The sequence below is a fragment of the Amblyomma mixtum genome, chromosome 1, assembly GCF_055824585.1.
Source record: "Amblyomma mixtum isolate Tamu chromosome 1, ASM5582458v1, whole genome shotgun sequence".
NCBI classification, from domain to species: domain Eukaryota; kingdom Metazoa; phylum Arthropoda; class Arachnida; order Ixodida; family Ixodidae; genus Amblyomma; species Amblyomma mixtum.
In genome coordinates this window covers 229,839,261-229,863,268 of record NC_143012.1, presented here as the reverse complement: position 1 = coordinate 229,863,268, position 24,008 = coordinate 229,839,261, and the positions used below count along the sequence as shown (strand labels likewise).

General features: G+C 44.3%; 2 protein-coding genes across 2 annotated transcripts; both read left to right on the top strand.

Moving 5' to 3' along the window:
• The first annotated feature begins 707 nt into the window (after positions 1-707).
• LOC149371111 (membrane metallo-endopeptidase-like 1) lies at positions 708-18,668 on the top strand. The gene is made up of 8 exons (XM_089579295.1): positions 708-929; positions 2,924-3,061; positions 7,177-7,356; positions 8,971-9,136; positions 13,319-13,417; positions 15,686-15,970; positions 17,078-17,275; positions 18,403-18,668. Exons 1-8 carry the CDS (start codon positions 708-710, stop codon positions 18,666-18,668), a joined length of 1,554 nt encoding a protein of 517 aa, XP_089435421.1.
• A 2,439-nt stretch (positions 18,669-21,107) lies between these two features.
• LOC149371110 (neprilysin-2-like) lies at positions 21,108-23,755 on the top strand. The gene is made up of 2 exons (XM_089584756.1): positions 21,108-21,262; positions 23,291-23,755. Exons 1-2 carry the CDS (start codon positions 21,137-21,139, stop codon positions 23,636-23,638), a joined length of 474 nt encoding a protein of 157 aa, XP_089440882.1. The 5' UTR covers positions 21,108-21,136; the 3' UTR covers positions 23,639-23,755.
• Positions 23,756-24,008: the final 253 nt, after the last annotated feature.

Genomic DNA, 24,008 nt, shown 5'->3' with positions numbered 1-24,008 from the left:
TGTTCAGTTTGCGTTTCCACGCAGCCACTAGTTCTTTACGGCAGAGTGCACTGGCCATACCTGTCATAAGTGTGCGCTAGCGATGACGTTGACTAGCTGTGCCAGCTTCGTCCGTGCGCCAGTTTTCTGGCAGTGCGACAGAAGACAACGTAGATGTCAACCAGGATTTCGATTTTTTCAGCTAATTATGACAGCGCTTCCAGAGGTCGGGCTTTACGTGCGAATTGTAAGCCACAATTTCTTAAAAAAACATTTGAAGAAATTTAAGAGCTCTATTGGTGATTTGATGAAAGTCAATAACATTAAACTGGCCTCAAGATTTTGGCCAAGAAGGTAAGGTATTTTAGTTTTTAAGACATTTGAATTACGTGCTAACAGGCTTATGTCACGAGCAAGATCTGTGGCATACGGCTGGCTTCGCCGTGGCCTTATCTCAACGACATCACTCTACCATGCAGGATCCACAAAGAGGACCTGACCAGGATTACGACGAAGATGAAGATTCCAGCAGCCTCAGTGATATCCCAGATTCCTATCCCACCAGTGGGACCAAATCTACCGGATTTGGCGATCGCGTCGTCACCAATGACAAAACCACTGACCGTACCAGTATACGAAGTCCTAAAGGACCGACAGGAGATACACCAACAACCGTTAAAGCCACCACGATTTCGGTAACGACGGTTCAATCAGAAATTACTCTAAGCATGGCTCCGACCACAACCTCGACTACGACCACATCTTCGACTTCTACCACAACTTCGACCTCTAAAGTGAGGGTGTTAAACCCGTGTACAACAAACGAGTGTAATATCCAAAGTGCCACTCTAACGGGGCAGCTGAAATTCACCGCGGACCCGTGCGATAATTTTTATGAATTCGTGTGCGGCAACTACCACAGCGACACAGAGGATAATGCCTACACTAAGGTAAGCATTTTTAACATTTGGTCTCATACTCTGTTTTCGCTCGGTAGAGCCTGCCATTTCACAGTACCCTTACCGAGCGTTAAGGTGCCGCCCTCTCATTCACCAATGCCGCTTCACAGATTCGTGTGACAGTTTCCTGCAGCAAGGCTGTGTCTGTGCCTACTAAACTCTTGGCTTGTCTGTCTATACATCCAGTGTGTAGTTGGTTGGGCGAATTGGCAACAGGTATTCAGAAAAGCAAAAGTAGCCCGTGAAGTGTGCTATGGAAGTGAACGCCAATAAATAGACGGAAATAGCGGATGTCACCTCGGGTTCTGCAGGAGTTCAGCTCTGCAGTAATTGTTCTCGGTAATTCGTGGTAGTTGGTAATAACAAACCGTACTTCTGCAGACATAGGGTGCGTTAAGTCAGATGCATGCCACCACTCTATCCGAAGCTGAACACTCTATCTAGGTCAGGGGTCACCTGATCAAAGCGGTTCAAACTACAGCATAGTATGTTCTTCGGTACAACTTAACAAGTACAAAGTGCGGGAAAACGCATTTTACGCGGTAAACACGTAAAAGGGCATTTTAAGATTCAAAATTAGGGCTTCCGATAACGAATGTTCAGACATCACCCCGTCTGTCCAGCACAGACTTGACCACAACGCCTTACGATGGGGTAGACAGCATACTCAGGGTATCAGAAAACACATGAACCAGAGGTGGAGGAAAAGCCCCAGTCCACCAGCCATTGTTTCTACAAGAGGATTGTCTGCCCGCGCGCAAATGCGGTCATTTTGTCGAGAGAGACTAGAGGACTGAATCTCCCCTGCCACCTCTGATTCATCTTTCCTAGTATAACACGAAAATCTTCCCTGCGCTACCTCTACTGTGAACGCGTTGCGTATGAAATTGACACGGTTTGATGATGCACTGCGTTAATTCCATTGAGAGGCTTTGCCGTTTTTTACACACTTCTTTCAGCCTAAGAGCCGTGCTAGCGAAGGTTTGCCATGACTTCATTGCTCTTAGAGTCGGCTATTTAAAAAAAAAAACATATTTAAGAAGGAATCCTATTAAGAAGTTTCATAGCCGTTCTTAGTCTTAACAATCAAGAAAGGCGAACTAAAATGCAGAATCCCACTTCCAGACATCAATCGCCAGCTTAAAAATGCGAGCCAGGGATCCGACCTGGTCGCTAATGAACAGTGACTGAAACGTGTTGTAACGACGCCTCCTAAACAGTCGTATAATTACAAAGGGTTTAATTTCGGACTCATCATGCGACACAGTCAGCGCATATCATTTTTTTTTTCTCTGTGAGTCTGCATGTCTATCCTGGCTGTCGCTGCGTGTGGACGTTGAGCTTTAATTTTTGCTCAGTAGGAACCAGACAGCTGCTTTCGTTTCGCGGCGTTTGTAAGTAAACGGCGCGTGAAATATTATGATGTTATTTTATGTGCAAGAAAATGACCATACATTGCCAGCTTCAGGCCTGGTTGTAACACTAGCGTGTCCCAATTCAAAACATCATCATTGTGGAAAGACTGCTGTAAAATAGTATTTGACTGCCTAGAAAACCACTACTGTTAAATGGTAGAAAGGCTCTCTAAAGATCACCACCCGTGGCCTTGTACTCCTGACCTTGCCTTTCATTGGTCCTTGCGGTGAACAAAAACCTTGGCTGTCATTTGTAGTTATACAAGTGGGCTAAATAAAACAAAATATAAATTTGGAAGTACTTCATTTTGAGTGTTTCGCAACTACTTGTGGAGGTTGCAGACAACGAAGCATATCCCACCAACCTCATAGTCTCTGCTGCTTCACAAATTTGTGAATGACGCCGGAGGCGGTTCCTTTCCTTTTGGACCTTCAACGAAAACTCAGAGCATAAAATTTGTTACTGGAGTCTCATTTTGTTGTATAGTGTCAGAGGCTGAATCGTGAAATCTTCAAATGTGGCATGCCCTATATAGTCCCAGATAATTAAAACATGCTATTCAATTTCAGGCAGAGGCCGCAATACACAGTGCCACATTTGACGCCATATACAACAACAAGGTGCCAGCCAGGAGCCAGAGTGCCTGGGAGAAAAGTGCAGGGCTCGTCAAGGCCTGCTTCGGGCACATCACCAACAAATACGACGAGGTCAGTGCGTAAGAAATGTCGAGGAGGCTGCAGCGTTCAAAATGAGGCATAAAGCGGCATCTCTCGGAACGCGCTTCAGTTATGGCAAGCACGGGTGGTTAAATATATGGACTCAACCTGTTCGTTCAAAAGATGACGGCTTTTCTTGTTTTTTTTTTCATGAAAACCTCAGAGTATTATCACAGCGCTAGTAAAATACAGGTGTTATGGGTGATTTCTGCGACTGAATGATGAAGTAAGGTCTCTATTTCTGAACGGTGACTGCAACATGCCGTCTCACTTCTAAGCCAGTGATCACAAGTCTCCCCGAAACCAAAGCCGGTCGCATCGCCGAAAAGATTGTTGAGAAATTGCCGTTTGAAACTCTTTGTGGAACTTTTGTCGTGCTATCCACACGTTTGGAATCGGCTATACTAAGGGCTGGATATTCGCTGCAACGGCACTTTGCTTTCACGTCCAAGAGTTTAACGGCGGGATCCTGTTCAAGTCGGCGCTTCAGCTGCGGTCGTTTTCATTGATGAATTGTAGTTTTTTTTATTTTTTTATGGCATACTGCAGGCCGTGAGGCCCAAGCAGTAGTGGATACAGAACAGAACACAAATTGAGCAATAATACCAAAGTGCAAACAGAAAACGAGCCGCGCGAAATGACATGGAAAAGAAAAACTAACAAAACAAACTAACAATGGTTACTTATCAGGTCAAGAGACCGTACACACGAAGCTGGTAAGCTGTTCCAGTCACTGATGGTTTGCGGAAAGAAAGAGTGCTGAAATAAGTTAGTCTTTGCAAAGTACGGGGTCAGAGAAAGGGGGTGGGAGTGTCGGGTTTGTCTGGTGTTCTGTAGATTAAGATACGGCGAAGAATTAATTCCAAGATTATGGTTAAATAACAAAAATAAGAATTTCAACCGAAGAAACTTGCGCCGGGACTGAAGGGTTGGTATGGAATTCGACTGCATTAATGCAGAGACGGAAGCAGTTCTACTGTATTGCGAAAACATGAATCGCACAGCTTTCCTTTGGATCCGCTCAAGTGCTTTTATGTTAATGAGAGTATACGGGTCCCATACAATGCACGCATATTCCAATTTAGTCCTTATAAATGTTTCATATGCTAGTCTCTTAACCTGAAGTGGTGAATCTTTTAGTTTATGGCGCAGCAAGCAAAGTTTTCGTAAGGCAGACGAGCAAGTGTTAGAAATGTGAGTGTTCCAGCTTAAGTTGTTTGTTAATGTAACAACAAGATATTTATATTCAGTTACTTCGGTAATTTCTTCTGAACCCAGAAAAAAGGAGCGTTTAAATGGATTAAGTTTTCTTGTAACACGTAGTAGGACAGTCTTTTCGAAGTTAAGTTTTATGCCCCATCGATTACACCGTGCGTGGATACTATTAAGGGACGTGTTTAGTATTGCCTGATCGTCAGCTGATCGGATCTCATTGAAATTAATACAGTCATCAGTGTACATGCGAATCTGTACAGGTTCGTCAACCATATCTACAATATCGTTACAATATATCAAAAACAACAGCGGCCCAAACACACTGCCCTGAGAGGCACCAGATGTGACCGGAAGAGCGCAAGAATCATCTCCACTAATAGTTACGTACTGTTTGCGTTGTATTAAGTACCTCGATACCCAAGCAATAATTAAATCTGGCAGCCCTATCAGTTGAAGTTTCTCAATTTATTATGGGGTACTAGGTCGAAAGCCTTGCTGAAATCCAAGAAAATTAAGTCTACCTGGCCAGCCCTATCCACGACGGAAGCAAGGAAGTGAAATATGGTGACTGACTGAGTAGTTGTAGAAAACCCTTTCCTGAAGCCATGCTGGTGTTGCGACAGAATGTTATTTTCTTGAAGAAATTTTGAAATGAGGTTAGACACAATGTGCTCCATGAACTTGCAAGAAGAGCATAATATAGATATGGGGCGGTAGTTAGATAAAGAAAGTGGGTCACCCTTCTTTAGGACGGGCACCACACGTGCAGTCTTCCAATCGTCAGGTATGGACGCAGTACTAATGGAAGCTTGAAATATAACTACGAGGAACTTGCTCAGTGTTTCAGCGTAACGGCGAAGGAACGCGCCAGGTATACCATCACGTCCCGGTGAAGATTAAACTTTCAGTCGGAGCAGCATGTTCAGTACTCCCTCATGCGAAATCAAATCCGTGACATTCGGAAAATGAGACTGGAATGTTGAAAATGAAGGTTCAGCGGGCATGGAGAAAACGCTGTGAAAATATTGGTTAAAATGTTGTGCAATAATCTTGGGGTTAGTGACTACTGCACCGTTATGAGATATTTGTAATGGGGCTGGCGCTGCGCTTTTCGCCGGTGACGCGTCTGTCTACAACTTCAGAGAGAGTTTTACCTCAGTGCGCATCCAAGGCACTGACAGGAGTCCACTGATGACGCAGTGGCTAGCGTCTTTTATACACATGGCATGAGGTCACTAAAGCTTGAACGAATCAGACATCTCAGAAGGGTCGCATTAGGGATGAATTTCCGATTCTTAGAAGCAATCAGCGGCGTCTAGTGCTCATGTGAGTGATGATGTTACGATTCTGCGGACTAGTATACTTTTGTCGCGTCACTTTACCCGTACGTGGCTAGGATATCTTTTAGTGGTCACATAATGTCGTTACAATACCCAGCGAACGGTCCCTCCCATACACATTGCTCCGCTGTACCACCCATCGATGCCGGCCATTGTCACAGGGATAATATTAGCGTTCGATAATATAAATATAGAACTCATGCCGCTCCTCTCTATGCCATCAGATCACTTGGAGTAATGTTTTAGCAGTGTGCGACTGCTCCAAGCGGTGATGAATAGGTTGCCACATACTTAACTACCAAATCCTGCCTACATGCCAGCTGCTGCCGACAAGATGTCGACGGTGGAATTTATTTTTTTTTTTCAGCATGTAGAGAGAGAAAGAAGCTGGTACGAGAGTGGTTGTACTGTTCACAAGCTTAGTCGCATATAGATAAAGCTACAATTCCTTTAAGGTTCCCGCGAGGAGAGTGCCTAAGCATTTTGAAGCAGTCAAAATGCGGTGGAATTTATTTGGGTTCAACGACAGACAGACAACTCTCAGGACTGTCTGTTGTTGAACCCAAATAAATAAAGCTGTAAACACTAGTAACTTAACGGACAGCTGTTGATGATACGTGCTCTCCTGTTCAGTGCAAGAACTTAATTCCTGCTGTTTATGATTACCACGACACCTAGGACTTCTAGCTAGTATCTCTTCTTCAATCTTATTGCCCATGTTCTATCCCTTGTTTTCATTCTTGTTTCTTTCTCAAAAGCATTTACTTCACGTTGATGTGGGAACAATCAGCACTTGAAGATTACTGATTGCAAAAGTGTTTCTATTGTCTAACACGTACTCTAATGTGATCAAAAGAACACGGAGGACAAATTGAGATTGGCTTGTATGGATAAATTTGAATATTCTATTTACAAACAGACCACTGTAACTAGATTGTAGAACTTTCATAACCTTGAGAATACATTTGTTGTCACAACCGGCCGCTTTCTCTAGTGAACTGCAGTGAGTCCGCACGGTGTCTCGGAAGCGGACCTGACAGGATATATGATACACTGCGATTCACTTCAGAACAACGATCACTCAGTCTTTTCCAGTGTAGAGGTTGCGAGTTCGAATAGACTCATGTAAGAACTCATGAACGCAACTTTATCAGCAATAAATTAATCTCTTTTACGCTGGACAAGCTTAAACGTTCCCAGAAAGAGCTTTAGAACTAATTTTTACTGAAAAAACGTCCTCGATGCCGCGCGGCCGATTCCAGTACAAAGCCCTCACGACAATGTGTTGCGGCTGCATAGAGCCGCTCTCATGCAATGAAACCTTATTTACGTGCAAGCGCTCAGCCTTTGGGCGTTGCGCGTTTGTGAAGCGTGCAAAATTGGGAAATTTTATGCGAACACTGGAGCAGCACCGAGACTGCAGCTGATCTCTAGAACCGGTTCGAAGTACGGAGGTTTCCTGTCCGCATGCAGGCGCTCCTGTGATGCCTTTGAGCTCATATCAGAACAGTGAGTTTGCAGCTCACTTTAATATAACCGAATTTTCTGCAGGTGTATGCACTGAAGTCGTGGCTCGTCGATATGAACCTCGATGTGACAAATTTGGGTGCTGCCTGGAGGGTTGACCCAGTGGACATGGCGGTGCGCCTCGCTCTCGACCTGGGCGTCCCTGTCCTTTTTGACTTCGCTCTCTCCGACGTCGGCTTCATCGATGGAAAACGAGCCATGAAAGTATGTTCATTGCTTCTCTCTTGTTGTTCGTGTGTCCTTAGATACCCACACAAAACCCCTTGGTAGGTTTTACAAATAAATGAAGGAGTACGTCGATGTTGTAATTTTTGTCAAGATAGCCACAGATTCAGGTACTTCAACGAAGCTTTGTCTGCTTTTAGCTCCGCGGTGGCTGAGTCCTTATGGCGCTCGGCTGCTGACCCGAAAGACGCGGGTTTGATACCGGCTGTGGTAGTTGAATTTCGATGGAGGTGGAATTCTAGAGGCCCATGTACTGTGCTATGTCACTGCACGTTAAAGGACCCCCAGTGGTCGAAATTTCCGGAGCCCTTGACTACGGCGTCTCACGTAGCCTGAGTCGTTTCGGGACGTTAAATCCGGTAAACTAAACTTAACTCTGTCTTTTTTTGTTAGAAGCCTTCAAGCCACATTTCGCAAAAAAGATAGTATAGATTGACAGCCTCACACAGACATAATGCGCTCTATGAAGGAATGTGGCAGTGATGTAATCTTGGAAATCCTTTTAAACGTTACCTTAAGGTCACAAATGTGGGCACACAACAGCTGGGTAAAAAAAAAGTATGCTCAAATTGCGTAGTTAGTCCGAAGGCGACTTCGGTGCTATAGCAACTCGGTTTTCACATCAGTCCCTGTTTTCTGATCCAGTCTTCATGGGTGAAGTTTGTTCGATAGGTATAATGAGTAATTTGGTCACTCCCTACGTTATATTCATAGAGCTCTGGGTGTCCTCATACTACTCCCGACGCAGTGATGTAGCGTACAAGTGATGCGCCGCTGCCTTCTATGGCAGGCGCTACCATCGGTGGGACTTGGGTTGCCCAGATTGCACTTCCGAAGTAGCCCTACGCGATTAATGGAGCTGCCACCCTGTACGGAGGGTGGGTTGATAAGTATAAACATACGCCAACCTGGACAGGTTACCCACCTACCGGTGAACAGGCCAGCAGCGTGCTACAAAGCAGGCATCAGACAAACAGACAGGCAGCGAAACAAGCACACAAAGGGATGTAAATAAAGGGCTCATTATAAATAGAGGGCAGGCCTCAGTCAGGTGCGTCTAGCGCCTTTTGCCTGCTCCTCTTTGGTTTGCATATGTTTTGTGAACCAAAAATAAAATAAAAAAAGATATTACGCAAAACATGATCCGCTGGTTTAATTACCCGTGATACGTGCAATTAATAATGGCAACTCCAGCGCTGAAGCCTGCCTGCAAATAATCCTCACTTTTGAAGTCTGGAGTTAATTTAAAAGTCTCTGCAGAGGATGTGAAAACAGCAAAAAACGCCTACAGCTATTTATGCCACATGCACGCGTTGTTAAAATACATTCCTAAATTTCTTTGGAGGAGAAATTCTAGAGGCCCGTGTACTGTGCGATGTCAGTGCACGTTAAAGAACCCCAGGTGGTCGAAATTTCCGGACCCCTCCACTACGGCGTCTCTCATAGCCTTAGTCGCTTTGGGACGTTAAACCCCATAAACCAAACCAAACCAAACCTAAACGATGGTAACGGCATGCCGCTGTGTTGTGGCAGAGGAAAGAATATGAAAAAAAAAGGGGTGCTCATGTAATGCGTTTCTGAAACCCACTGCAGTTCCGGATCAGCGAAATTCGTGAAGCGTGGCACAACAAACTCCAGGCAATGACGAAATGGCCCGGCACCCTGAACTTCTACCGCGAGCAGTTGTCGATCTACCCCGGCTACGACCCCAGCAGCCACAAGAACCTTCCAACATTGTTGCATAATTACGACCAAATACGTGAGCGCATTTCTTAAACAGCTCATTGCTAAAGATCACGCACCATGTATTTTTTATGCCGCGAGAGGGTTTCGAATCGGGGAAAGCAGATCGTACTTAAACAAAACCAGGAAACTTGCCTTCTTTTCTTGTAGCGAATAAAAAAATTAAACGCTGAAACGTAAGGCGCTGCCGTTAACCTGGCGGTGCAAATCGAAGTAATCAATTTGAGGAAGATCGAATACTTGACCAACGCTATAGATGCGCTGGACCACTGGCTTTTGCTTGCATCATAGTCCCTGTTGTGCTCACCCTAGACAAGAGTGGGCATTTCTTCGCAACAGGTCTCTGAACAGGTGCATACTTCGAAGGTGTTCAGACATATTTCGGTAGTAGTCGGGCTGAATTTTATGCGTGCCTCTATTTACGGTCGGTACCCAATCACAACCAATGAATCACGCACACATGCAAAGTAACTCGGTCGTCATGATACCCCGCACTCTAAATCTTAACCAGCTGATGTGTACAAAGTGAAGTCTTGACCTCGGCTCACTATGAGGTATCCGAGAGATAGAATCGTCCCGCAAAAAGTACAGCATCCTAATCATTACCTTTTCGTAACTCGGTCCACATACGTATAAGAGAATTTTAGTTCAGCAGCGTGGCTTTTTGGGCTTGTTGGTACATAGTTCCAATATACTGTAGCGCAGCAAAAGACGAGGACACAAGAGTTGTCCGTGTTGTTCGTCTCTCGTCTCTTGTGTCCTCGTCTTTTGCTGCGCTACATTATATTGGATATAAGAGAATTTCCCTGTGAAGCCTACTAAAATACCTGGCCCTCCACACACACACGCACACTTCATTTTGCTGTTCTGTTTTATGTTGATACTAGAGCCGTAATCTTATCCTAGCACCCGCTGAACAAAAGAGTGAGCGCTGCAAATGTTGCTATTACAGTATCCACGTGAAGGCCTCAAGGAAGCCTTATTTGTATTGTGAAAAGCGCTGCTTCTGGGTGCAGCTTTAAAGAAAGAGACGCGTGCCCAAGCGCCACCACTTAAATGATAGAGCTGAGTACAAGGCAATGATGGTGTGCTGCGAAATGATGCCACTTCAGTCTCCACAATGGACTGGCAGCCGCGTTCTTTATAGGGCTGTGATACCGCGATTTAGCTGCGTCGGCTGAGTGTAGATCGGCCCCTCATTATTCTACCCGAATCGGAAGGAGAATTCGCACCTGGTGGAGTCCGTGGACGCGACCTCACACTGACGCGTTCATGTGGTGATGTAAACTCTGCATTTGACACGCTGGATGCAAGGAATAACTCGCCGGACAAGCATAACAGACGGCACAGGAGGTAAGCTATCAACTCGAGAATTAAGGGAATAGCAACGCCGCCTACCTTAGATGCGTATGCCAGGCTCTGGCGCAAGTAATCGCTCGTTCGTGTTTGGTAAACGTTTTACCTTATTTTACCGTGTGCCTGAAAAACACAAATATGAAGCCTCTTTTAACTGGAGCAAGCCCAATGTCTTGACGCCGAACATGCTCGACATGAAGATTCTTTTTTACACGAAATCGCAGAGAGAAATGCCACTATACCGCCGGTCAACTTAGTCGTGAATAGCGCGATCGTCACTGAGGGCTTACAGCAGAGGTTGGAGGAGACAAGCCCTGCACAGAACTGCACTTAACATCTGTGAAAATCTGAATAGGCAGACATTTGAAATACTCGCCTCAAAGAACCCATAATTAACACAATATGGTGTGTGTTAGACGTTTAGTTGGGTAGGAGCCACACTATTTTCATTTCCAATAGCGATAGTGATATCTGGCTTAAATAACGAAAGCTTCTAGAAATTTTCAAGTGCTTTTGACGCTGTGCGATGATAAGACTTCAATATTATAGATATTTTGCAAAGAACCACTGAGAAGCGGGAACTGTTGTCGCATTTCAGGATATTCTTGTGCTCTCGTAACCGGCAGAAACATGCAACAGGTAAACCGGATTGAAAATACACGTCCTTCTCTTCTTTACCTCGTTTCTTGGAGGTTCACATGATTTGGCGCTCGATCACGTTGCAGACAGCCCCTTCTGGATGACAATGAATGGGCAACACACTCAGTGTTTTCAGACCAGAGAAGCTAAAGTTTATATAAAAAGTCGCCTGTACAACACTGCAGTACACACTAAACACTCACCTATTAAGATTCTGATGCTGACTGAGCCTAGAGCTGAGTTTTAAAGATTTATTCAAAGCCGGGGTTCGTCTGCTTTGTTACCCGAAGGCTAGCAACGAAGCTAATCTGGTGACTGTTGAATTTCATGATCAAGAGGGGCGCCGCAATTCTTCCAATATGGTGGTGTTAGGTAGAACTTATTGAGAAACGAGTCTACCAGGAGCTCACTTATTTTTGAGTTACACGATTGATTCTCGCTTCTCTGCCTACATCGGCTGAACGGTATAAAGAAATGAAAGGTATGCAAGCAATCACTAGTATCTCAAAGCGTCCACAGTTAGATGGGAGAAGTACACTACCCCTCTTCTTGATACAATTTAAACTCAGCATCTACGGCCGATAGTGAATAAAACGACTAGTGAATAAAAGAGAAAAGTAAAACAGCACTTTGAAGTGTTTTGCCCTACATGTGATGAAGAGACAGCAACTGCCCGGCTGCTTTCACAGAAAAGAACAAGATAAGTGCTTGGCAGCCACTGTCACTTGTCCCTCTATAATGTGTCATGTGGCCCCCGTTCCTATCTACGAATAATTTAACGCATGCGACTATAACTACCAGTATAGACATCTAATTGTATGTACAGATGCAAATGAAGAACGAGGACGCTTTATATCGCGCACTGTTTTGTTGTAGCAACCACCCCTTGTGCACTCAGTTTATACGTAAGGACTGGAAGTATGTCAAGTAGGTAAGCGCCGGGCTGAGCGGGAGATTTTTTACTGCTGGTTTCTTAGCCCCGGAGTTGCAGCGTTATGCTACAACACACCCTCATAATTAATACAAGAATATTCAACATTCATAGCATACATAAGGTACGGCAGGGTAACCACACTTTAATCACGATGTCTTTTTTTTAACCAACATATTTTTGTCCGATTCTAGCCCTCTAAGATGAGAAGTGTAAGACAGCCGTATAAGTACTCAGAAACATTTTGTCAGTTTGCTTAACAGGGAAAAAAATCTTCTAGAAAAGTGAAGCTGAAGTGCTGTGACTTAGTACAGCATTTTTTTTTTTTTTTGCCTGTTGAAAATGGAATTCCACGCTTATGTTCTGTACGGTAATCCTTGCCACTGAAAGAACGGATTTCTGTTTTCATGTTATTTTATCAACTTCATATTTTTTTCAAAGACATCAGTGTTTATAGTGTGTTAAGAAAGAAGTTAACTTATATTTTGCTGCCGTCCGCCACTTTTCAATACACACCTACTGGAACTCTTTCAATGTTCCCTGCTGACAAAGCTGTAGCGCAATGGGCCAGACTCTATGACCCAAGTTATGTGGATAGGATTTAATTAGGGCGGCTCGAATTTGGAATACGAAGCAGCAAAATACTAGATACCAATCAATCCCAACAGAACCAAAGGGGTATTTTATTCCAATATTTTGCCAAGGGGGCAAAAATGTGCCCGGCAGTGATGAAAATGGCCCAACCACAAAATGCTCCAACATCCCGCACGAAGCAAACAGACAAGCACGGCGTAGCTAGTGGTCCTCGTCGCATCGCATGAAAATAACAAATCACGCTGTTTTAGAGAAAAGGTCTTGTCACATTGTATCTTGGATGGAGATCTGAGCTCTAGTGCACGCGATTTCATAATTCGTCGATGAACTTCCATTCACCCTTTGTTTATGAGCTATGTGGTAGACGCTAGCCAGTTCGGGTGAAGGGATGCCGGCGCGTTCATGCTCTCTCTTTAACCGACCAACGATCGGGTTCTTTTATCGGACTGATCTTGTTTTCCTGCAGCGGCAGTTAATACATAATGGCATATTTCATAATGTTATTCAATTTAAAAATACATTTCAAGTGAACGGCCAAAACTAAATTTTTTTTTGTTTACTGCTGCGCTCCTCCTGCATAGTTATTTAATGATACCTGGCAACTCTAGACTGTTTATTGCGTTGATCAGGACAGCTAAGAATAAGCTTATTGCGGCATTTCTTTTCTTTTTTTTGCAGTTATCAGCGGAGTTCAAAGGCACGTTAATGGGGGCACCCCGTTCATCACTGGGGCTCTCAAAGATATGAACGTTGGAAAGCAACCACACATCACAGCAGGTGAGCACTCATCCTAAGAACTCATGGCTGTTCTTTTTCGGCAAACGAACGGCCTCTCCACAGACACTAATAATGAGCACTCTTCACAGACATTAATAATGAGCACTTTCTCGCTGTGTCTACCTACAGACGGGATCCCGCGTAAAGATGCTGGAGCGTGTATTTCGACGTTAGCAAGCAGTATTCGTTTCTAACACGAATCCATGATATGTATATACAATACTGCAATGTTGTTTGAAGGTTTGCATGAAGAAATTATTTCGAGCCATAACAGTGCATCGCAAGAAAACTTCAGTGTAACTTCTGTGTCATGTGTCTTTTTTTTTTTGTGCTGCCATCTTACGTCTCAAGTGTGAGCCAACTCACTCGAACACAAATTAAAAAATAAATTATCGTCTAACAGCACGCTTAGTGGCCCAAATCAAGAAGCCCAGGCATTTTTAACCGCTTGCACTCGTGAGACGTGGATGGGGTAACGCTCCAAAAGAGCCGCATTTTGCAGCTATTCATGTGCTAGTCTTAACATTTGTGATGCTAATGTCTCTAATCAGTGCGGATAAGTTTTCACTTTATTAGTGTTTTCTCTTGGATAAGTTGGGATGTAAAATAACGTCCAAAATTTGCTACGTGTAAACAGAAACAAATCGGTAGCGGATGAGATCGTGTTTTTCGTGCGCAGTTCAACCATCGCTCCTTTTTAGGAAACCAAAATATTTCGCTCTCCGTCGTGCAACCTGTTATTCTTGTTTGCCTTGTAACTTTGTAGTTTTATAATTTATAGTCTTGTATGTCCTCTAGTAGCCTTGTAACGTGACATATGCAAGAGTTTACTGTTGCCTTTAGGGGGATGAAGCGCTGTCAAGCTCCGTTCGAAGAGCTTTTTGTGCATCCTACATTTTCACCTCTTGTGGTGAATAGGTGTTCTAATTCTGAACCATAGTACACGGTACTCAAGAACATAGCCAGACAATCGGATGCATGTAGGGTACCGCTTTGGAAAGAGGGGATTTTAACGTCCCTCTGGACAAGGGGGCAACGAACGCCAGTATGATGATTAGTATGTGCATGTAGCTTGGCCCGAAGCATCAGGTTTGTGAGCCGAGATTCGGAAGCATTTGATAAGCCTATAGTGACCGTCGACCATTGCTAACTTGTTTGATATAAAATTTGAGCACCATAGGAACTCCTCCAGCTAACTGCGCTTCACTTCGTGCGGAACTACTACCACCGGAGCCTTTGCTGACTTCTCTGACACTTGAGGCTTTCACCCCCGAGAGCACTCCGGCATTTATTTTGTGAAATACCCTCCCTTCTCTCTTCCCTCTTTAATCCCCTCATTCCCTTCCCCTGTGCAGGGTAGCCCACCACAATCCTTTCTGGTTAACATCCCTGTCTTTCCCCTCTCTCTGTATCTATCTACCCTCGGCATAATTCCAGAGCGCCGAAGGCCTGCCTACAACCTTTGAAGCATTCTTCTTCCAAAATTTATTATAACATCGTGGTCACGATATATTTTCATACTTACCGTGTAACGGTTGGTACGAGAAAGATCACCCATAGTACTAAGTTACTTGCTGCGAAGCATTTCATACAATGCCAGCACAACACCCAGAGCGATAAAAAGTCATTCTGATATGTGTCGGCTCATATTGACAAAGGTGGCGGCGGTCGAATAGAACTTTTATCTCTAGTGAATCTCTACACGCATTCAGGAAAGTCATAAAATTCCTTCTTGATGAAAATATATTAATCCGCTAATGGTTTTCTTCTCCCTTAAACAAGAAGGTAATAAACATCGATGCATTCGAGTTAAAATAGAAAAAAGCATTTTATCAAACTGATTTGGTTTGCTGTCCTAAATCGTCAGTGGACTAATAATGGATGCCGCGGCAAATGACCCAATGTTTCGATCTGCTCTTTAAATTGCATTCTACGATACACTCATAACAAATAGAAGTAAACAGAGAGTAAGCTGTTGTTTAGCACCTTCCATTATAGAAATTGTTGCGCGTTAGAGGACAGGATATTCCTATTTTCTCCAATATAGGCGTATTCGTGTTTAAAGTGTAGCGTAATTCCGAAGGCACATTAAGGACTAACGCGTGAGTCCTGAATGTGCCTTCGGAATTATGTGAAATATATTTTTGCCGCAAAGGGCCGGGTTACTAAGTAACTGGCGTTCTCTTAGTGTCCGTACTGTCAGAGTAACCACGAGGACATTTATGATGAAAATACAGTGGAATAAGGTAACTGCTTTTGTCTATGCAGTCGACTGGGCAGCATCGGTGACCAGATACACTTATGGGACGTACGAAGCCAGCGACAAAGTCATCTTCCAGAAAGAGCTACTCCAAGATTTTGCAAATATTCTGGCCGACAACGGCTGGGGCACCAACGGAATGCGTGCTGTGTTGGCGTGGGGCCTGTTCGAGGCTCTTCTCCCGTACACGCGGCTGAACGAGCTTGTCGGAGGAAAGGACGCTAAGGCTTTTTGCTTTGACCAGGTCCTGCAGATTATGGAGCTCCCCATTACTGCCAAATACATGAGAACTGGTAGGTTCATAGCCTGTTCCGTGAAATTTGCCCGCGACATGCACACACGAGGCTCAGAATGGCGTTATTGCCATAATATATTTAGCCCTTGTGAGAGAAAATATAATAGACGGATGGTTTCATGTTGCCTCTGGTGATAAGGCCACTATAGAAACGCAGTTCGGTACACTTGGAGGTACAGAAAAGAGGCTAATAGTGCACAGCTTCATTATCGCCAGGCATTCGATACCGTGATCCCAGAGCGTACGTTGAGGTAATGAAAGTCTGTGAAGGTTCCTAAAACACAATATTGTAGAAGGCTCTCTATTATTCAGTTACTTTATAATACATATTTATTTCTCTTTCGTGTGGCAGATGCACGACGTGAGAAATGATATTCAGAGGAAGTAGGTATTGAAAGCATTCAAATGGGCCCAAGTTAATTTTGTCGGCTGCAGCACGTAACGAATAGCATTCAGTGATTGAGATTGGTTGGAAGTAATTAAAGAAATATAAGGAATCTAAGTTTCTCAAAGCGGACCTAGAGTTGTAATTTAGGTGTAATAGAGAGCACCGAAGCTAAGGGTACCTGGAAGAACAGTGCTACGATTACGTAAAACATTTTAAGCCCACTATTTCAGAGTGTCATCATGAGCGGTGCTAGCTACTTATTCTCGGCCTACTGCTGTATCAACTATAAAACGAAAAAGAGCCATAATTTGACGACTAACACTTGATGACTTCCGCACCGTCGAATTATCAGTGTGCTCCGTGAATTTTCTTAACTCTGCAAGAAGCACTTGAGAAAGTGAAGAAATGAAAGCTTGTTGAGCGTGGGAAACTAAAAATATCAAGGAGGTTTTCTTCCTAAAAGGTATCCTGGAATGCTTTAGATTCTTTCAAAAGCACGATTCATTTAACCTTGTACTTTCGAACAGAGATTTTCTCGAGCCTTTTACTGGGCAAACGGACGCTCCCTGTTTCTTTCACATGCGGCGTCTCTGTTGGCAAAGCTCAGTAACCAGTGGCGTGTCATGGACTTATGTTCTATCAAATTTTAAAATGACAGGATTCAGCTTTCCTGCGATGGCTACCGATGATCATGCAGTTCCCGTCTGCGCGCCGCAGTTGTCAGCCAGAGCGCGCTGAACAAGGCGACGGACATGTTTGCCAAGGTCCACGCCGCTTTCAGAGCGGCCTTGGAGGCATCGAAGTGGCTCAGGGGTCCAGCGCGTGACACTGCTCTAAGGAAGATGCAAAAACTGAAGGGCCACATAGGTAGCCCCGGCCAGAAGCTCGACGAAAACTACATGAACCAATACTACGGTAAGTAGGACGCCACGGGTTTGGATTTTGATTATGAAGGTTTGGAATGTGCACCTCAGCCGGATAATATGCAGTCAGAGAAGAATACAGTAAAGTTTCCGTTCGTAGTACGTGGCGGACTCGAAGGAAGTTAAGAGCAACACCCAATATCTGTTATCTGCTAAAGATGTCTGTTAAAACTTTATTTTTCGTGCTGCGACCTTCTCATGTACACCAATATCAATAAATACAACAGTTTCTACACAACGTAAAGTTCTCCCTCCACACGAGTGTTTCTCAAGACGACGGGTACACAACTAAATTGCATTTTTGTGGCAAAATACTCTTCGCAAGACTTTACAACACGAGCGAAGCAATACCATCTTATAGTTGTCGGCATTCATCTTCCCAGAGCAATATACCCTGGAACTGCAAGATAATGCGAAACGACACCATGTGCAAAAAGAAGAGTAGCAATGCCTTGGCGATTTCATCGCAGCTACCGAGCAAAGGGACGGAAGAAAACTGAAATCATTGAAGTCTCATAAAACATCAAGCAAAGACTGCGATAAAACACACACACACACACAATGCATGTAAAAAAGTAGACGTCCTATTTTGTATTCGCCAATGTCATAATAAACACCACATGTTCGTCACTGCCCAAGTTTTGCCTTTTCCAGGTAGGGCCCCTTCTTTCCCGTCTTTTCTGTAAACATGGCTACGCAGGCCACAGCCGCACTTCAAAATCTCGTGAATCTTATATTATCCAGCATTTCCAGAAGCTAACGGCACAAAAAATTCAATGCGCCTTACCTCAAGCGAGATATTATGGAAAATTTTGAAAATGGAACGCAATTAACTAGTGGCGTGGTAGAGAGGAAGCCTGAATTGCCTCCACGAACCGTTTTTATTTTTTTAGCCTTTAACATCAAATTTTCATGATTAAAATTGTATCAATGCAAATCAGCAGCACCTGTATCTAACGCATGCTAACCAAATATCAGCCAATTACAACATGCTTGCTCCCTCTAGTTTTATTTATTCGAAGTTCTGGGCAATGTTCGCCGATTCTGTGACATGGCGGTGGTGTTTTTCGAACGCGCGATACTCAGCAAGAAATGTTCTCCCGCTCTGTCCACTCCCAGCTCAATTTCCTGACATCCCACCTAACGGCAGCTTTTTCGCTGGATGGCGGAAGACCCGATCGGCTCTGGTTCACCAGAAGTGGACGGACCAGACGAATGCCATCTTCCCCATCAGCCGGCTGACCTCCTACTATGTGTACGAAGACAACGTTGTGATTGTCCCGGCCGGTGCTTTGCTGCCAGCGTTTTTCCCCGCAGATGGCAATGCCGTCCTCAACTACGCAAATCTCGGCAATGTGAGTCCTTGGGCTTTCAAGCTTGTGTAAAGCGAGACACAGTCGACCGTTAAATAATTAGGGCTGATTAATTGAATTGATGCGGAGGAAATGTGACACCTATGTTCTATCACTCGGCTGTCAATTCCAGCTCTGATGTTATTCATTTTCGATACTAATTGTCTTTCACTCCCTAGTATAGTCCAGTTACGGTTTTCATCTCATTTCAACCACGCAAAAGGCAAATTGTGTCACATTAATAGATCAGGTTGAGTTGTCATACTGCTACCAGCGCAGTGGCGATGCTCCAAGGTTAAGCGATGCACTACTGCACTAGTAGTGGCTGTTTAAAACACAAATGCAAAGGCAAGATAACCGCTGAGGGTAACCGAGTGGATTCGAAGGGGAGGCAAGCGTAGTAAGGGGCGGCGGAAAGTTAGGTTGGTGGATGACATTAAGAAGTTTGCGGGAATACAGTGGCTACAGCTGGCAAAGGCCAGGGTTTATTGGATAGACATGGGAGAGGCCTTTGCCCTGCAGTGGCCGTAGTCAGACTGATGATGATGATAGATATTTAGCAATGAAACTGCGCGAGATTATTTTGCTAGTGTAGGAAAGAAATTTTTTTGCTTCACTGCTCTCACTGGAGCTTTTCTTGACCCCGTTATGTCTGGGAGCCTCAGAGGAAGAGCCGCAGGGATACTGTCTAAAAAAATTTTATTAAAGTGTGCGTCACTCATTGCAGAGTAACGCATTGCAGAGTGTGGCAAAATCTTAAAACCGCTTCCATCGAGCAGTTTACGATAGCAAAAACGTTAAACGGAAAAAAAAATGCAAGCCTGTCGAAGGGAGGTAGCTGTAGTCAAATCTTCCAATATGTGAAAATAATGCGTTCACACACTCTTTCCCGGTCAAAGTTGCTTTGTCCGAAATTGTTCGTATGAAGTGTTTGAGAACGAGAGACGCCAAGCCTGGATAACTGCTGAGCACAGGGTGAAGTAAGCTTTTTTCTGTTGGTAAACATGTTTGGTACGTTGCAGGTGCAATATTATTTCTCACCAGCTTTCGTTGTAATTCGTTAAGCATGCATAGTTAAGTAGTAGAGCTCGCGCTAGCGAAACTCATTTTTTTTGCCAGTAAAGCTCTCCACCGGTCAGGTAACCCAAAAATTATTTCAGCGACTGGCATCAACAACTGCGTTATATATAAGCGTGCAAAGCAAGTTTAGTCATCGGTTCATTGTTCTGACGCGCCACTCCTGGCTCAATTTTCAGCTCTTTACAACAAGTAAAAAAATTTTTAACTAACACTAGACAAAATTCTCTCTTGAATATGAATGTGCATTTGCGTATGAGCGATGGCTCTGCAAATGCATTGTTTTGGGGATGCACGTGCGCTGAGATCGGCATCAAAATAAATACATCAACCACTTATCTCAGTGGTAGTGGCCGACCTAACTAGAACATTTTTTTCTCTTAGCCATAAGCGAGCAGCTGGTTGGCGCATTTCATGCATGTTTTCGTTTATCTCTACAGCTTCGCGTGTCGCCTTAAGAACACTTTATTTTATGTTGAAATAAAGAATATTTTCACTATTATTCAGCGCAACACGTAAGAAAGGCCAAACTATTTGGCCGACAAAGTTGAGTGCACTGAACTACGGAGCCACCCATCGAACTTAAGTATTTTCCGAAGTTTACCGGACCAAAAAAAAAAGGTATTCACCTCAAATTCCACGTCTTAAATCATCTTGTCATTTAACTGCGACCAGATTTCGCCGTTACGTTAACGGCGTTGTTCGTCAACTATCCGCTCCACGGAGTGGACCTCATCCACTAGCAGTTCTCCTAGTAGGACGGAGAAGGTGCTTTCTACTGGCGCCTGCAGTGCCCCCTGCGCAGCTGCGGTCCTCTGTACGCTCGTCGTGCCCGCCGTGGGGTTCAATACCGACACACTGGCAGGGAGGCACACTTGAATTATACGCTGCGAGCAGGGTCGCACTAGCGGTAAAGTTATGTCTAAGTACGGTTATCCGTGATAACAACTCAGCGGAACTGAAACTGCGCGGGGAACGATGAACAGATCCCACGAGGGCTGCTGCCATGGCTGGCTTAAGGTAGAAAAGAGACCAAGATTGCAAGGAAAATTTGACGTTTATATATCAGTTTATATAGCATATGGGCATAATCATTAAGGAATTACTTCCGGCGACCGAGTGGTAGCTCAAATGGCGTTGTGAAACCTGACATCTTTACCTAACACTTGTCACTTTGGGGGGTAAGAGTTGTCTCTTTCGAGTGATTAAGGCTCATTTTGGAATGCTGTGCTGAAACCGCAGTGTTACTTTATTTATAGAAACATCAACTGAGGTCGCTAAATGTGCGTCGTAATTAGCCATCTCGCGAAGAAATCGAAAATTGAACACCAACAAGAGGAAAAAATTACGCGAAGAACTTGTCGTTGCAAATCTGAACACTTGTGGCTCTTTGTTTTGTACTGCAGGACTTCGCCCGCAAAATCATGAAGGCCTTCGACGTCACAGGAATATTGTACGATGAAAACGGCCAGTTCAATCCATGGAATACCACGGCCACCGTACAGCGCTATATATTCAATATGAGGTGCTTGCATCATTCACACGAAAAGGTGAGAGGAACTACTGCGGACAAAACGTGACGATACAAACTATGTGAGATGAGCCCATAATCTTCTTTTTTTATTCCTCGACGCGGCCGAGATTAGCTTAGTCATGAACTAATATCACAGTGCAAGAAAAGCATTAGATATTTTTAATCGTAGTGCCGCAGAATAGAGGAAAAGTCTCAAATCTGGAACACATGAAAACAGGCCAGGCCTTGTTGAGTCGACCTACTTTTAGTGTGGACATGCTTGTTTTATTGCGAAATTTATAGGTCTTTCATTACTACATAACTTCGTGCTAATACACACTGCGTGGTTTTATACAGCTAATTTTATAGAGCTCTGAATAAAATGCGGCAACTCAACAAAACGCAACTCAACACCAGCGCTATCACCAACGCTGCCAACGCAAAACATTTGTGATTTGTGCAAACTCGTCGTCTCGTGATTTGTGCGCGATGCAGTGCAGTTAGTTTCGCACCACACACATTGATGAATTACAATTGCTTTATGCTTTTCCAGTGCTTCTCGCTAACACATCTGCAACCACAAGTACATATTAGGCGATAGAGATAACTCAGAATGGTTGGACAGAAAACTAATTAAGTAATAAGGTATTTCAACATGTAATTTGCTCATGAAGAAAGATCCCGGTTTCAGTATACTGTAGAGTTGGCATAAACCGTATGACACCCGCGCTGAGCCCCTTTTCATGGTATTAAATCTTTTGTTTGTTTGTTTGTTTGTTTATTTATTTATTGGAAATACCTGCAGCGCCCGTATGCATTATTGAAGGCCAAGGGGGGGGGGGAGGATGCATAGCAGAAGAATAGGACAGAAAAAAGAAAAAAAGCAATACTGCAAGGCATGACAAAGCAAGTACAAAATGAATGAATATGAAGAAACAACAAGGCATGACAAGAAAGCAAAAAAAAAAGAAGCCAACCGCGCACTCATACATCCGATAGCAACGCGCGGAACATAGGTGCGGAACGGCACTCAACAATTTCATGAGACAGGCGATTTCAGACATGAATGGTAGATGGAAAAAATGCATTTTGATAAGTGTTAGTTTTGCATTTGATTTCTTTAATCTTCCATCCACGGTCAAGTCTGTTTTACCTGAAATGCGGTGGAAGCAAATAATCTTCTTTATCTATTTTTATTGTGCGGCGAAAGATTTTATACAATATTTCTAACCGAGAGTTCGTACCGTAAGTTGCACCCGTAAGGGTTTCATACGGCCCAAGGCTGTTAAAACGATATCATGCATCAGTTGAACACAATGACACATTCCTTCTCTGCGATTTAGCGTCCTGCCGCGGTGGCTCAGTGGTTATGGCACTCGGCTGCTGACCGGAAAGGCGCGGGTTTGGTCTCGGCCGCAGCGGCCGAATTTCTATGAAGGCGCAATTCTAGAGGCCCGTGTGATGTGCGATGTCAGGGCCCGTTAAAGTTGGTCGAAATTACCGGAGCCCTTCACTACGGCGTCCACCATTGCCTGAGTTGCTTTGGGGCGATAAACCCCAATAAATGAAAGTGTGTTTTAGCGCTGAAAGCAAAAAATCATGTCTATTTCTTTCTACTAAATCCATGCTGGCAGGTTCCAAGAGTCCGCACTATGGGCTCCACATGTTCAATACACGGCTAGCACCGTGGAGTCTGCTGCGTTAGAAAATGTACAAATGCTCTTAAATGCTTTCACTTTTTCACTACACACTCAGTGTGGGTGTATATAGTTGCTGGTTGTTCATTGCCTAAAATGATCTATGTTTAATTTTCGTGAGTTGTCATGACTCATTAAACTTGTGACGCTAATTTCCTTTTAAGAAGTACGGATCTTATCAAGCCCAATATGGCTTTTTGTCGGCAATTCATAAGTATTAGCAGTATTGAATAAAGTTTCTTTACACGATGCAAGTTCTTGGACGAGTTCTTACGAGTGTGAGTGCGTTGGCACACTTAGGGACCTTACCACCATTCGGGAGCGTATCTCAGTGGTCGCATATAATTCTCACGATTGCTGCACTGCAGGCGGGATACACGCCACTCGATCTGCCCCTTAACGAAACCGTGGCATCGGAGAACGTGGCAGATCTGGCGGCGGCCACCACAGCGCACGCTGCCCACCAGATGCTGCACATTTCCGAGAGGACCAGCACATTACCGGGCCTGAACCTCACGGCGGAGGAGCTGTATTTTGTTGGCCGCTGCTTGGATGCCTGCAAGTACAAGAACGACACCGACATGCCAGCAGGGCACCTCGCAAGCCCCCTCGCCCGCTGCGAAGTGCCCGCGATGAACATGGAGGCCTTCGCGCAGACCTTTGGTTGCAGCGCGCAGGCACGGATGAACCCTTCACCGAAGTGTTCCGTCTGGTAACCGCTCTGCGTTGTGCTTTACACCTTCTGCCATCAAGAAGAGTCTCGTCCATATCTGTTCCTTTACTGTTTTACTCACTTCTTTGTTGATTATGAATTTTAACAAATTATGACAAGAGCACTAGCGCCTCCTCTTTGGAACGCGTCAGAGTCCTTCAAGCGAAGAAGGCTAGACTTCTCAGCACCTGACACGAAGACTCGACGGGTTCGGCGCTCCAGCGCTCATGAAATTGTTGCGGTTTCAACGGCAAACCATGTTGGCCTAGTTGGGGTGAATGTCTTAAGTTATATCTTCGTAAGTAAACACTATTGGCCGAAGGAACCTTGGATGTTGCAGTCGTATTTTAAAATTTCTGACACGCAAGTACCTC